The 12,512-nt window shown below is 37.7% G+C and overlaps 1 protein-coding gene across 1 annotated transcript in view; it reads left to right on the top strand.

Annotated features, from left to right (window-relative positions):
* MCM9 (minichromosome maintenance 9 homologous recombination repair factor) overlaps positions 1–11,021 on the top strand; it is a 50,155-nt gene extending 39,134 nt beyond the window's left edge. The window contains exons 11-13 of the mRNA XM_056487467.1: positions 444–526; positions 5,018–5,163; positions 7,367–11,021. Of these exons, the coding sequence (XP_056343442.1) occupies positions 444–526; positions 5,018–5,163; positions 7,367–8,876 (1,739 nt within the window). The 3' untranslated portion in view covers positions 8,877–11,021. The remainder of the gene's footprint in view (positions 1–443; positions 527–5,017; positions 5,164–7,366) is intronic.
* Positions 11,022–12,512: the final 1,491 nt, after the last annotated feature.

The raw sequence follows: 12,512 nt of genomic DNA, 5'->3' as shown, positions 1-12,512 counted from the left end.
ACCAAATCTCTGACACAGGCCAGGTAGAGGAATAAATTTTTTTCTGACCTGTGATGAAAATGAGGCCTTATTTTTTTACTCTGTGGTGATGACATGTGCCTATGTAGATAAGGATGTTTCATATCACACTCTTTGTTGTGATATCCAGCACTTTATATTTTTAACTGCAGAATTTTAAGCAGTTTAAAGAATAATCTTTATTCTCTCACTGTAACTGCAATTTGAAAATTACATCCCACTCTTCATTAGAAAAACTAATCCTTCCAGTTTCTGTTGAAATTGACATTGAAATCAAAATTATTGTATTTATTTTTATGTTATGCCTATGCATGAGTGTTTGAGGGCTGAAGAAATTTGAAGAAATATCTTGTTCCTTCTAGTAAAAAAAAAACAAAAATTGCTTTTTGACTTTGGTAACCTTTACACCCGTTTATTTTTGATAGCTCATGCCCGGTTGATGTTTAGGGATACTGTGACTTTGGAAGATGCTGTAACTGTAGTATCAGTGATGGAATCTTCTATGCAGGTAAGTTTTCTTGCAGACATTGCCATTGCTGCATATAAGGGATTCAGTTTTACATGTGGACATGTACCACATCCCTTCTTCTCTTTGGAAAGGATTTTACGGATTCATGATTCATAATCAGAGACCTTGACAACGTCTTTTTTAGTCCGTCTTGATTGTTAAAATCCTTAAACAGAGATTATACTGAAAAATCTGGAATAGGATAAAGGCCTGCTACATTTTTTTATAGACTTTGCAGTCTAAGTGAAGTTTTGGCATAACTATAGGCTTTTGGTAGTCTACATTTTAAAGACATTTTGAGACAGAAATTGTGTGTATATCGCTGTGTTTAATAGCCTCTGACAGGTTTTTCTTCCATGATGTTATATATTCACTCATTAATTAGGTAGGAGAGAACCAAATCATTCTTTGGAGCAAGTCCAAACAGCTTCCTAGACCTACAATTTATTTTGCCATTAAATAATTTTAAACTATGTTGGTAGTAATAGTAAAACTCAGAACATTTAGAAGATGAATGTTATTCTTAGAAACCTTAAAACTCCAAAATTTTAGTTGGACTGAAAATCGTGCATTCCAATTATCACATGGATTTATGTAATGTTTCTAGGCAAAGAGGCATTGAAAAAATATGAAAGGTTAGATTTTAGTTTACTGTAATATTACTATTAGGATGTTGAGAAAGCACATTTAGAATTAGTAAAAGAAATGTGAATCTGATATAAGGGATTTTTTTAGTAGAAATGTGGAAAATAATATAGATGCTATTACTTCAGACAGAGTATTTTTAAGATAAATAAATCTTCATGATTTGGAGTAGGAAAAAATTAGCATAAGCAGGTTATCCAAAGTTTTATGCATGGGGTGGGGTTTTAGCACCTCTGAAATATTTGGGTTTGGCTCTGTTAGAGATGTTGTACTCCTCTACTCAGCTGACTGGTCTGATGCAAAATGGCATTTCCTATGTTCCTGTATAGGTTGATTTGAATACTTTCAAATTAAAACAGTTTTACAGAGCACCTATTAGTTCAATGGGCATGAAAGACCTTTGTGGAAGTAGATACACTCCTTTTTTTGGAGACAAAGCTCTTCAGGATAGATGCACAGAGTCACATATGGCAGGTAGGCACTTGTGATCTCTCTTGTCCTTTCAGTGAGTACTTAGAGAGTAATTGCAGTTTGTGCCACAGATAATCTATTGCACAACATTGCAAATGGAATTTATATCAAAAATACTACAGAAAATAATACTGACCTTACTAACTAGGAAAAGATTATTTCACTGTCTGCTGCAATTATCTTGCACTGTTTTGGAGAACTCAGCTTTTCAATGACAGCACTGCATCAAAGTTAAAATATGAAGCTGTTGAAACTGCAGAACATACCGCGTTAGTCTTCATTAACTGTAATTAAACCTGTAATTAACTAGATGGAAAATTGATGCGACAGTGGTTTCAAATTAATACAGTTTTGAATATAAGAAGTCTGAAATACTATTTTTTTTTCTTTAACAGATCATAAAGTGAAACGTATGTATATGATAATAATGAATGTGTATTGTCCCCTATGTGTCTCTCTACCTGATGAGCACAAGTAAATGTAAAAGAATTGTTTTAACTGTGGGTCACTGTTTCATTTTTATACAGTCCTGTCCTCAAGGGCTGCAGGTTGACCTGGCCAGGGTCAACCCATGACATTGTGTAACAAATTTTTGTCTAATAAGAGTCAGTGAGAAATTTGCCTGAATTATGACTGCAGAAGATTACCTGAGAGGACACGGTATGCTTATCATCTTTGATCCACTCTAAGCTTCTAATGAGCAAGCAGGCAAAAGTGTTCATTTTTGCTAGGAAAATGCAAATTTGAGATATGATATTTAAGGTCAGATTTTACTTTCCTCCTGGAAAGCATAAGTAGTTCCTTTTTGAAGGAAGCTGTTTATTTGTTTTATTAAAAAAAGATAGAAGTAGCATGCAAAAGTTTATTTTCAGAGACAGATCCCTTCTCTAGAAGAAAAATGTCCCACATTTTGTACAGATACATCCTGTGTTTCCTGCCTAATTGTCAGGCTCTAGAATGAGGTTGTAAATGAGGAAGTGTCAGTATCATTCTGGAAGGACTGGCTGCCACCTCAGCTCTGCAAACTCCCTCTTTGACACTGCCTGCAACTTCTACAATAAGTCATGTTCTTGCCAGCATAATATTTAAGTTCACAGTTCCTCTGCCACTGGGTATTTCTTGTGAGCTCTCTTGGGAAGGAAGACTATCATATTTTCATCATCAACCTACTTGACTTGAGTTTTTGTTTTGTTTCACCTTCTAATTCACCTTTATATTTCTCTTTTCTACTTTGTTTTTGTGAGCGTATTCCAAACCCCCCTGGCTTGATGTTTTATTTGCCTCACATTCTCTTGCCAGCATTGTCTCCCTCCTTCTCTTGGCCATGTTTCCATCCTTGTTTTATTCTCTTTCCAATCCCTCTCCATTTACTCCTTTTTGTAATTTAGCTTTCCATCCATAGGCATTTTACACCTTTCCTTACCACTAACTTTCCCTGTAATACTTTTTCTCTCTGTTTTAGATCTTCCCTCAGTTTTCAGTGGTTTTGTTACATGATTTCCTTCCTTTACTCAAAATGGCATCTCAGAATCTCAGAGAGGCAGGTTTCTTAGAGACGTGAGCTCCAGCACAGGAATAAAATTCACAGATGTCTTAAATTCACTTAGAATTTCACATGCAGTGAAATACACAAAATACACACAGTATTTAAAAGGAGCTCCTTGTGATAGCCAAATAAAGGACTGAAATGTCAGTGAGGGCAAGACATTATTGTAGCCCATGGCTGTATATCTCAGGATATATAACCACCTAGTCCTCTTTTTTTTCACTGGGTCCTTATTCACAGGTTGACAAAAAGCAAGTATCTTTTGTCAGTGTTTTGCTAATATTTTGTTTGTTACCTGCTGTTCTAAAGGTAATATTCTCAATTTCTTAACATATTTATCTTTGCAATTCATCTCCAGTGGCCTTGAATATTTCAGAAATATCAATTCACCTGTCTTCACACAGTCCTTGCAAAATGATGGGATGGTGCTACTCCCCTGATCTGGAACTGAATTACATACAGTCCAGAAGAAATTGTCCACTAGCTCATACCCCCAAGAGATGGTTAGGACCCCAGTTTCAGAGTAGTTTGAGCACTTTTCCTGTTGTCTGCAATTTCCTTCCTTGGTTTCCTTGCACAAACCACATCAGGATCCCACTTAGAGATTTATTTTCTTTCTTTTCTTGACTGGCTCTTTCTAAATCACGAGAATTGGAACATAACATCTGAGATGGAATCTGGTCCTCCTTGTCTGTTTTTAAATGTTCTAACCAAGAGACCAAGGCCCTGCCTCATTGCCTATGAAGCTTCCAGTTCCTGAAGTGATGGGTGAAAAAACTCCCAAGTAGTCACTTCAGGGGCATGCATTAAAGGTTGCATGGACAGCCTTAATTTAAGCATTCTGTAGTTTTAGGGAGCTTTAGTTAGCCACAAAATGATGTTTTTCAGTGTGATTTTAAAAATATAATATTTTAACAATGCAAGATGGGAGAACCAGAAATTACCACAATTGAAGACATGTAATCCATGTGATGCCATAGGTAGCAATTTCTGGATCTAGAGACTTCATTGACTTCTGCTATTGTGCCCATGGCACTTGATACACGTTGTTGTGTTGAGCTTTATAGATTAGACAAGAATGGTAAATGCTAACTAATCTGTGGCAAAATAGAGGGTTTGTGGTGTGAGGTGTTTTTTTCCAAAGAGCAATTAATTACAGAGCTATTCAGATTATTTGTTGTGGAACAAGTCACTGTGCAGATGCTCTGTTCCGAATAAATCTACTTCATTTTTACAAGGCACAGCAAAAATTGTCCCAGATTAAAACCACTTACAATTCTCTGGAATTATTCACAAATAGTAAGTTGCTCTTAAAGTACTATTCAGAAATATTTCTGCCCAATAATTTACCCTGTGTTAACATATCTTAATATCCAAGTCTTTTCATTTAAGAAATTAGGCAAAGCTAACTTCTAGCAGTCAGAACTTCTTCAGTTAAAAAAGTTCCTCACATGGGAACAATTTTTACAAGGTATTTGGAAAATATCTTCAATCTTAATTTTCATTTCAGTCATGATGTTCTCAAGCTTTAGATGCCAGGAATATTCATAATATTCCCATTCCATGTGTCAATAAAAATAAACAAGTATGAGTATACTGCAGGCTTGATCATGTAATTGCTTTATGTTTATGAGCAATTTTGCATGTGTGAGTAGATCTAACAGGATTATTTGTGTGAATACAGTTAGAAAATATTTACTTCCTTAAGCTTTAAAATATCTGAGGAAGAATTTCAGATAACATAGTCTCTGTTGTTTAAATTTGGTGCTTAATAATAAAGGTAATTTCCTATCTTTTTTTTTTTATTTTTAATCTCCTTGGTGCCATAGGGGGGTGCACTTCTTGGAGGCATCAATGCCTTACACACCTCATTTCCAGAAAATCCAATGGAGCAATACCGAACACAGTGTGAAATCATATTGGAGCGGCTGGAGCTGAAAGATCTTCTGCACAAAGAGCTACAAAGACTTGACAGGTTATAATACACAAAGTAACAAACTAATTCAGAAGGGAAACAGAATTTGTTTCACAATAATATCTGGAGAGGATCTAAAAATAGTTCTGACATTGGGATGGCGCTCTTTCCTTAGAGGACATGGGTAATCAGGGAGATAGTTTTAAAGTAGCACTCTGAGATCATCGCAAGATCGTTTCTGCCTCTGGGTTACAGAATTTACAAATAATGAATTCCCAATTCGTATCCCAATATTCTGCTCAGATAAGTTTCAAAAGTGCTTCTTAAGAGTCAAAATGCTACATTCTGTAGCTGAGCAAATAATTTTATATAACTTTTTGCTATTTGTTTAGTAAAATATAGCAGATCTGCTTCATGATTTTTTTAAGCTGCCTTCTGTATTGGGCTTGTCAAGATCCTTCCCTTTCCATGAATGGAAAATGTAAGCCTAAATCAATGTTTTGTTCTTTTGGGTGATTTTTAATTTTTTACATGCTGGAATTTTCACTGTCACATCTCTGGTTTTCAGCTCACTGTGATAATCTTTGGGAAATCCATTTGTTGCTATTAACAGAAAAATTTTAAGGCACTGAACCTGAAAGAAAAACCCTAGAATTGGAAGGAAATAAAATAAAATTTAAAAAGCTCAACTGCATTTTCTTTCTGAAATGAGATTCGGCTTTAAAGAAACTTGGTTTTTCTTACTGTTAAAGGAAGATAAAAGATTAATGGTGTTGAAATTAATGGAAACAGCGGGGAGAATTCACTTGTCCTTTGAATATTTTTGAGACTTATTTTGTAACTTACTGTAATGATGTGTTAGATAACCAGAATGTCAACAGAAATAGATGAAAGTGAGAACTTCAACATGTAGAAATATAGGATGGGATGGGAGATCAAATACAAAGAGAGGATCAAATCTGCATTTGACCTTCCTGGCAGGAGCTCACATTGTCTGCTCTGTAGCCTTCTAATGATGAGGATTTTCTGTTGCCATTCTGTAGTCTGTTCCATGATTGCTCCACCCAATGCTCATAAAGGTTTTCCCAATATCCCACCAAATGCCTCTGCTGCAAATTAAGCTGATTTCTTCTTCCCTTTCTTTAGCAGCTTAGGGAATACTAAATTAATGTCCTCTTTAAAACAACACGTTCTGTATTAGAAGACTTGTTCCATGCATTCCCCCTAAACTATATTTCAATAAAACAGGCATCTATCATATATCTCATCTCTTCTTGATGAGTCATATAATTTCTGCCACCTTCCATTACAAATTAAGAATAGTCATGCTAGTAAACCATTATAGTAATTATTCTAAACATGTCTATACACGTCTCTATAGTGTTATGTCTCTCCCAGAGCAGAGAAACTGTTTATAATGCATAAGAATAATTTATTCTAGACAAATGCAGTCACTTTTGGGATGCAAGGTGGCTCCTTTTCACTTGTGGTTTGTATCACTGTTTAGCAAAAACCAGAATGCTGTCTCTCTTGGAAAGTATATGTTTAGGTACTATAGACAGAACATCAGCTATTCTGAGATTGGGGGGAACCCTCAGTCAAGCACTCTTGTTTTGGAGGGCCGTGGTAATATTGATACCCACAGACAGTGATAATTAAGTTTTATAAGTGATTTGAGATGCTTTCATTCTATCACATTTTTGACATGTTGAGTATATAATGATTATGAGAGAAACTATAAAATAACCACTATTCCAAGTAATATCTAGGTGTTCCATTCCAATAACTCATTTGAGATTTACCTGGTTCAGAATAAGATTTAATTAGGTACCTGTTCTAGAAGATAGACTTGCAGAATATGTAAAATCTGTAAGGGACTCTAGCAATGATTGTAAGTAATGCAAAGCTGTTTGCTTTGAGTGTTTTTTTTGGTTTTTTTGTTTGTTTGTTTGTTTGTTTGTTTGTTTGTTTGTTTCTGGTTTCCCAAGGAAATGCAGTTTAGGTGGTTGCTTGCTTTGTCCATCTGCCTGTCTTCTATTGGGGACACTAAATTCTGCCACTCACTGTCAAAGGTGTTGAAAGATCATAGATTGCAACACCAGCTTTCAGAGCTGTATGTGAAACTTAATAATATACTTTTGTGACCTAACATCATTTGTAACTTTCTGCCAGTCATGCATATTATGTATCACTAATGCAATGAAGAAAGAAAAAGGAAAAAAATTAATTTACTATTGTTTACTTTTTTTTTTTCATTGTATAGATTGCAAAAGGAAAATTCATGCCAGCAGCAGCCTGAAAAAACAAATTTCAGTGCTACCACAAGGTGCTCAAATGAGGATGCTCTTGGGCAGTCAAAGCAAAGGTCTCAGTCAGAACCTTCAAATCAAGAAGAGGATAACTCTGGGCCACAGACACCTTTGCTTGAAGGCAGCTGGGAAGGGAGTATTCATCTAGAACCCTTGTGCAACCCAAAATGTGGTAATAACAAAAATACAAACAGCCTGTCATGGTTTGACAGTGTGGAAGGGAGCAGCATTGATCCTGGAGAAAATTCTCTGAGGAAGTCACCAGTGCCCAAGATACCTCCAAATAACTTGGCTTCAAAAACTTCAAGTTCTGAAGAAAGATCTGCTTCAATACCAAGGAAGCAAAATGGATTAAGAGAGTCACTAGCATCTGTGGATCTGAATGCTCCTCTGAAACAAAAGGACAAAGTTTCCAAGTTAAGGAGGAAAAGGACTGAAGAACACAACTGTTCTTCTTCAGAAGATAATACTGCAGACCCAGCACCACGTTCTAGTGTGCAGGATTCAGTTATTAGACAGCATGCTTCAAGAAGCTGGCAGAGGTTGCACAGGGAGAAGTCATATGGATTCTTTACAAGTACACAGGATCCTGGGGCAAAGGCCCTTCCTTCAGAATTACCTGCCTCTGGCCTGCTAGATCTCTCAAGCAACGAAGATTCTGTGCTAGGAGAAGGGAACAGCATATCAGTAGCAGCAAGAAGTACAGCAGTTTCCATAAGAAAAAGAAGTAAAGATCAAGTAGTGAAAGAAACAAAGGTAGTAAGTTCCCCTGAGCAAGGAAGTGAAAGTCCCCCAGCTGCTAAACTAGCTAAATTTTCTTTCAGACCAAAAACAAAGCTTGCTCATTCTTCAGAGAAGACAAATGAAGAATTTTCTCTTTTTCCAAGTGAAACTGTTTGTAAGTCGGGAGAGCAGCTCCAGGGAGAGCAGCTTCCAGAAGAATGCTGCCCACCCGAGAAAAGGAAGATGACATTATCTCGCTTAGGAAAATGTAGTTTGGAAAAAGGATCAATTGGTAATAAAGGGGAAGAGGAGCAGCAGAGTCGGGCCTTAGGGAAAGAGATCAGAGGAAGTGCAACAATATGCTCTGATGGCAGGTGTGATGCTGTGTCACCTCCACCCACAGAGAAGGGAAGGGAGGGAGAGGAGAAGCTCGGTGGTGCAAGCACAGGGAAGGTGCGCTCCAGCACATTAGCTAAGCTGTCAACGTTCTCCTTTGTGTCACGTCCTGAGGCAAAGTCAGACACCTCACCTGCCATTGGGAATGACACCAGCAGGGAAAGCCATAGCCCCTCGCTGAAGGTGCACGTGAGCAATCCTAGCAAAAGGAAGAGTTTTGCATTGGGAAATTCCAGTACAGCCAGCGTGGTTACAAAGACATCTCTCTTCTCCATAGCAGAGCTGGATGATGCTGCATTAGATTTTGATTGGGATAAAGAGGTTAGGAAAAATCCAAGCATGTAACATGTAAATATCCTCCCAATTATTTAACATCCAGTTCTTCTGAATCTTCACCCTTCTGTCACTTGTATCCATGCTTTTCAAAGCATTTCATAGAATCATCCTGGGCCTGTGAACATACTTTCTTTAAGGGCCATATACTTTACGTAAGCAAGGACTGCGTGTGCTGCAGGCCTGATTTGGCTTGTAGTTGTCTAAACTCTTCCCAAGACTGTTTATCTCAGTTCACGTTTTGATTGAACTGATGAATCCTAAAGACTTGTATAGCTATTTTTGTGTGTCCAGAGTGAGTGATCTTGGCAGAAGAGCAGTCTTTACTGACTTTATCCTTTATTTCATGTAATGGTTAGAACTACACATTATTCAGATTGTCCTTCCAAGTGATTGTGCCACTTTAGAAAAATGATGGTGCTCAAGCTATGTCATTATATTTTGTTCATCTATATGTGCCATTTGTGTCAGCATAGTTACCAATATTGTGATCTATTATCATGCTATGGTATTTCTGTATTATCAATATCGTGACAACTTTGCTTCATCTCTGATTTCTGTCCTGCTTGTTACACAGCTGATATTGAAAACATGAATCAAGAGCTTTTGGTTTCTGTTTTTTAATTTCGGTTTTAAATACACTGGTTCAGGTATCTGTATCTGTGTTCTGGGTTATTTTATCAAAACCCAGCTCTGTAATAAACACACAGTTCTCCACTGCAGAGACAATGAGTTTCAGGTGATTGAATGGGAGTTGTCAGTAACCAGGGTAACTTTAATGCAGGCATTAAGCCCTGGCAGATAAACTACACTTCAAACCTAGCAGCACAGTGAAGAGCTTCCCTAGTGTAGCTTGGTTCTGAGTCAGATAATGTTTACTTGGATATTTTAGTTCTGATTAGAGATTTACTGTATCTGATATGTAGTTTGTCTTCTGTAGCATGCTGCACCTTGTGTTGTTCATTTGTCTAATGGGAGGTTAATCTACTAATGCATTACATGTTTGCAGAGAAAGGTAAGCCTTAATTTTCTTCCAGTGTCCTGCCTGTTATGTTTCTTCTGTGTTTGAATTCTCCACTGAATATTCTTGTTATTACCTGCAAGGTAAACAGAGAATAGAGTGGTTGCCAAAGGAGAGTAAATCTCTTGGGAGACTTCCTAGCAGAAAGATCTGGTTCTCTCTTGATTTGGTTAGAAGTAGCTTCTTTGAAACCAAGTGAGTTAAAATACTGCAGAATTTCAGAGAATTGAGGGAGTGTGAAGCTCAAGTATTTCAGACTGATACAATGAAATTGTGAGAACACTAAGGATAATGTTGGCTTACTCTTCAGAGTTTGCCAAAATGACAGCAACATTGCTGTCCAGACTGTGTGGTAGTTCCTCCACTGGAAACATGGCATCCACCAAAGCAAGTGGAGTTTATCCACCTCCCTCCCGAAGCACAGAGCCACCCTATCGTGTTTGTTCTCATACCTATGCCCCGGTGAGGTTGACATGCACTCCTGACCTACTGCCTGTGAAAATCAATCATCCTACAGGGTGCTGTGTCTGCACTGAAAGAAGGATCAGGAATTCTGGACCTATGAACTTTTGTGATGGTCTTTCTACATTATTTTTTTGCATCAGCATGCTTGCATTATTGTCAGAAATCCTCTTTTGTAGATCTGGTTTGATGGGTGTTACTGTTTGGCCAGTGCAAAGCCAGAACATAGCTACTGTCTTTACTAGCCAAGCTTCCAACTCTCAAAACAATATGTTTGAGCACATTAGGACAAGGTTGATAATGCCCTAGAGACTTCCAGGCTTTCTGGAAAGAGTATGGTTGGGTTGCTATCTGCCACTTAGATATGATTTAGACAGCTAAATCCAAACATAGACTGGAGAATTTAGGAAGAGTGAATTTGCTATTTTTGGTAGTGTCTTACTGGTGATTAATTTTTGTGGGATAATATGCTAGATAGCATATCCATTAAAAATAAAGTTTTCAGACTCCCCTGATTAGAAGTAGTTAGTGTACTACTTTATGGAATGGAACAGTGATTCTTTACTGAGCAGATGTTTTTGAGATGTTAGGGTTCTGCTTCTCTGTTTTGTGTAACATGGGAAATGCAGCAAAAGCCCAAAAGAATCAAAGGAGGAGACTGAAAAATCCAGCACTCTGAGGTCACTCTGCCTAGAAGGCCACTTGGGCCTTGTTTCACAGTTAGAAACAAAGAAAAGGAGGCTCAGGGACATTTCACTGAGCTTGCAGAAAGGCCCATCTTTTCTATACTGTCAGAGAAAAAGTACTCTTGGCTTTCCAGACTGTCTGCAAACAGGTCCTACTCACCCAAGTGTGAGGGGTAAGTAACCAAAGAATGAATTTGGAAAAGCAGATACAGATACCAGAACAGTTGAAATACTACTGTTGTGGTACTGCTTCTGATTCATAGCATGAATTCAGAGCATCCAAGATAAATGAGGAGCTCACAGTAATAAGAAAATGATACCTGCTGCTGATTTACTCTCTACCTCACTGTTGCCATTGCTACAGAACTCATTTATCAGTGCTTTGACAGGTAACATTGCTGACTTCTTTATTTTTCCTTTATAAACCAACTTCCCTCACAAATAATCACAAGTTTTAATGTTTTTTGAGTGCTACAATGATTGGAGAATTTAAAGCACTATGGCACTGGCAGTCTGCTGAGCTAACCTACAGATGAATTTTCTTTTTGAGTAGTTTGTGCAGTCAAAGGGCAGATGAGTCACTTCCTGTCAGCCTGTCTTCCTGGCCATGCACTGAGCCATTATCTGTTTTAACACTTGCCTCTCTGAGTCTATGGTCTATCAAACCAATTATTACTGAATACACTGGTATTTTATTAAGCTGTGTTCATGGAAGGTGAATGTATGTGTTGCTGTCTCAAAATGCAGTTGAACCAAACTTCAGAAGCCACTGGTTCTAGCAGGGTGTTGGTCAGGCCCTCATTTGTGAGCAGCAGTGAAATGCTGTTAGATATTCAGTGGCCAGACTCCATTACCTTGGCTGAAACCAGATTTCATCAGGTCAGTGTGGGAGAAGATCATGTCCCATAGTTGTGTTCTGAGCAGCCCATGCAGACATGCTGATGAGTCAAAAAGGAGGTGGGAAGCAAAAAACCCCAACAAATTAATTATATATTTGTTATATTTTTGTTTAAAAAAAAAAACAAACAACCTTCATGATAATTTTTAAAATCCTGCTGCATGCATGGTACTTTTGCTGAGAAAGGCACAACCTTGGCTGAACTAAGACTGGACTTGAGACCCACACCCCTCTGAATTAGGAGCTTAGGTGTGATATTTTAGACCATCATGAGGTAGCTCTGCTTAGTGCCTGAATCACTTCTCATTTGCCCGTATTTGGGAAGGGGAAGCTGTGAGTAATTGTTCTGTGATTACATACTGCACTGGTTGATGTACAGATCTCTCTGATGGCCTGTCTCCTCACTTCTTTCATAGCTGGAAATTCCTGCTGAAAGAGGCTTCCTAAGGAGTCTTCCTTTCCACTTCCCACTTATAGAAACACCTGTGTCTCAGGCTTGTTTTCTGAGTTAGATGCTTATGACCACAGTCTTCATAAGGTGAAGAAAAACTACAAAGCTGATTATACAGCCACAAGTTATT

The sequence above is a fragment of the Oenanthe melanoleuca genome, chromosome 3, assembly GCF_029582105.1.
Source record: "Oenanthe melanoleuca isolate GR-GAL-2019-014 chromosome 3, OMel1.0, whole genome shotgun sequence".
Lineage (NCBI taxonomy): Eukaryota > Metazoa > Chordata > Aves > Passeriformes > Muscicapidae > Oenanthe > Oenanthe melanoleuca.
The sequence above is the reverse complement of the archived record's forward strand: the minus strand, read 5'-3'. Positions and strand labels throughout refer to the sequence as shown.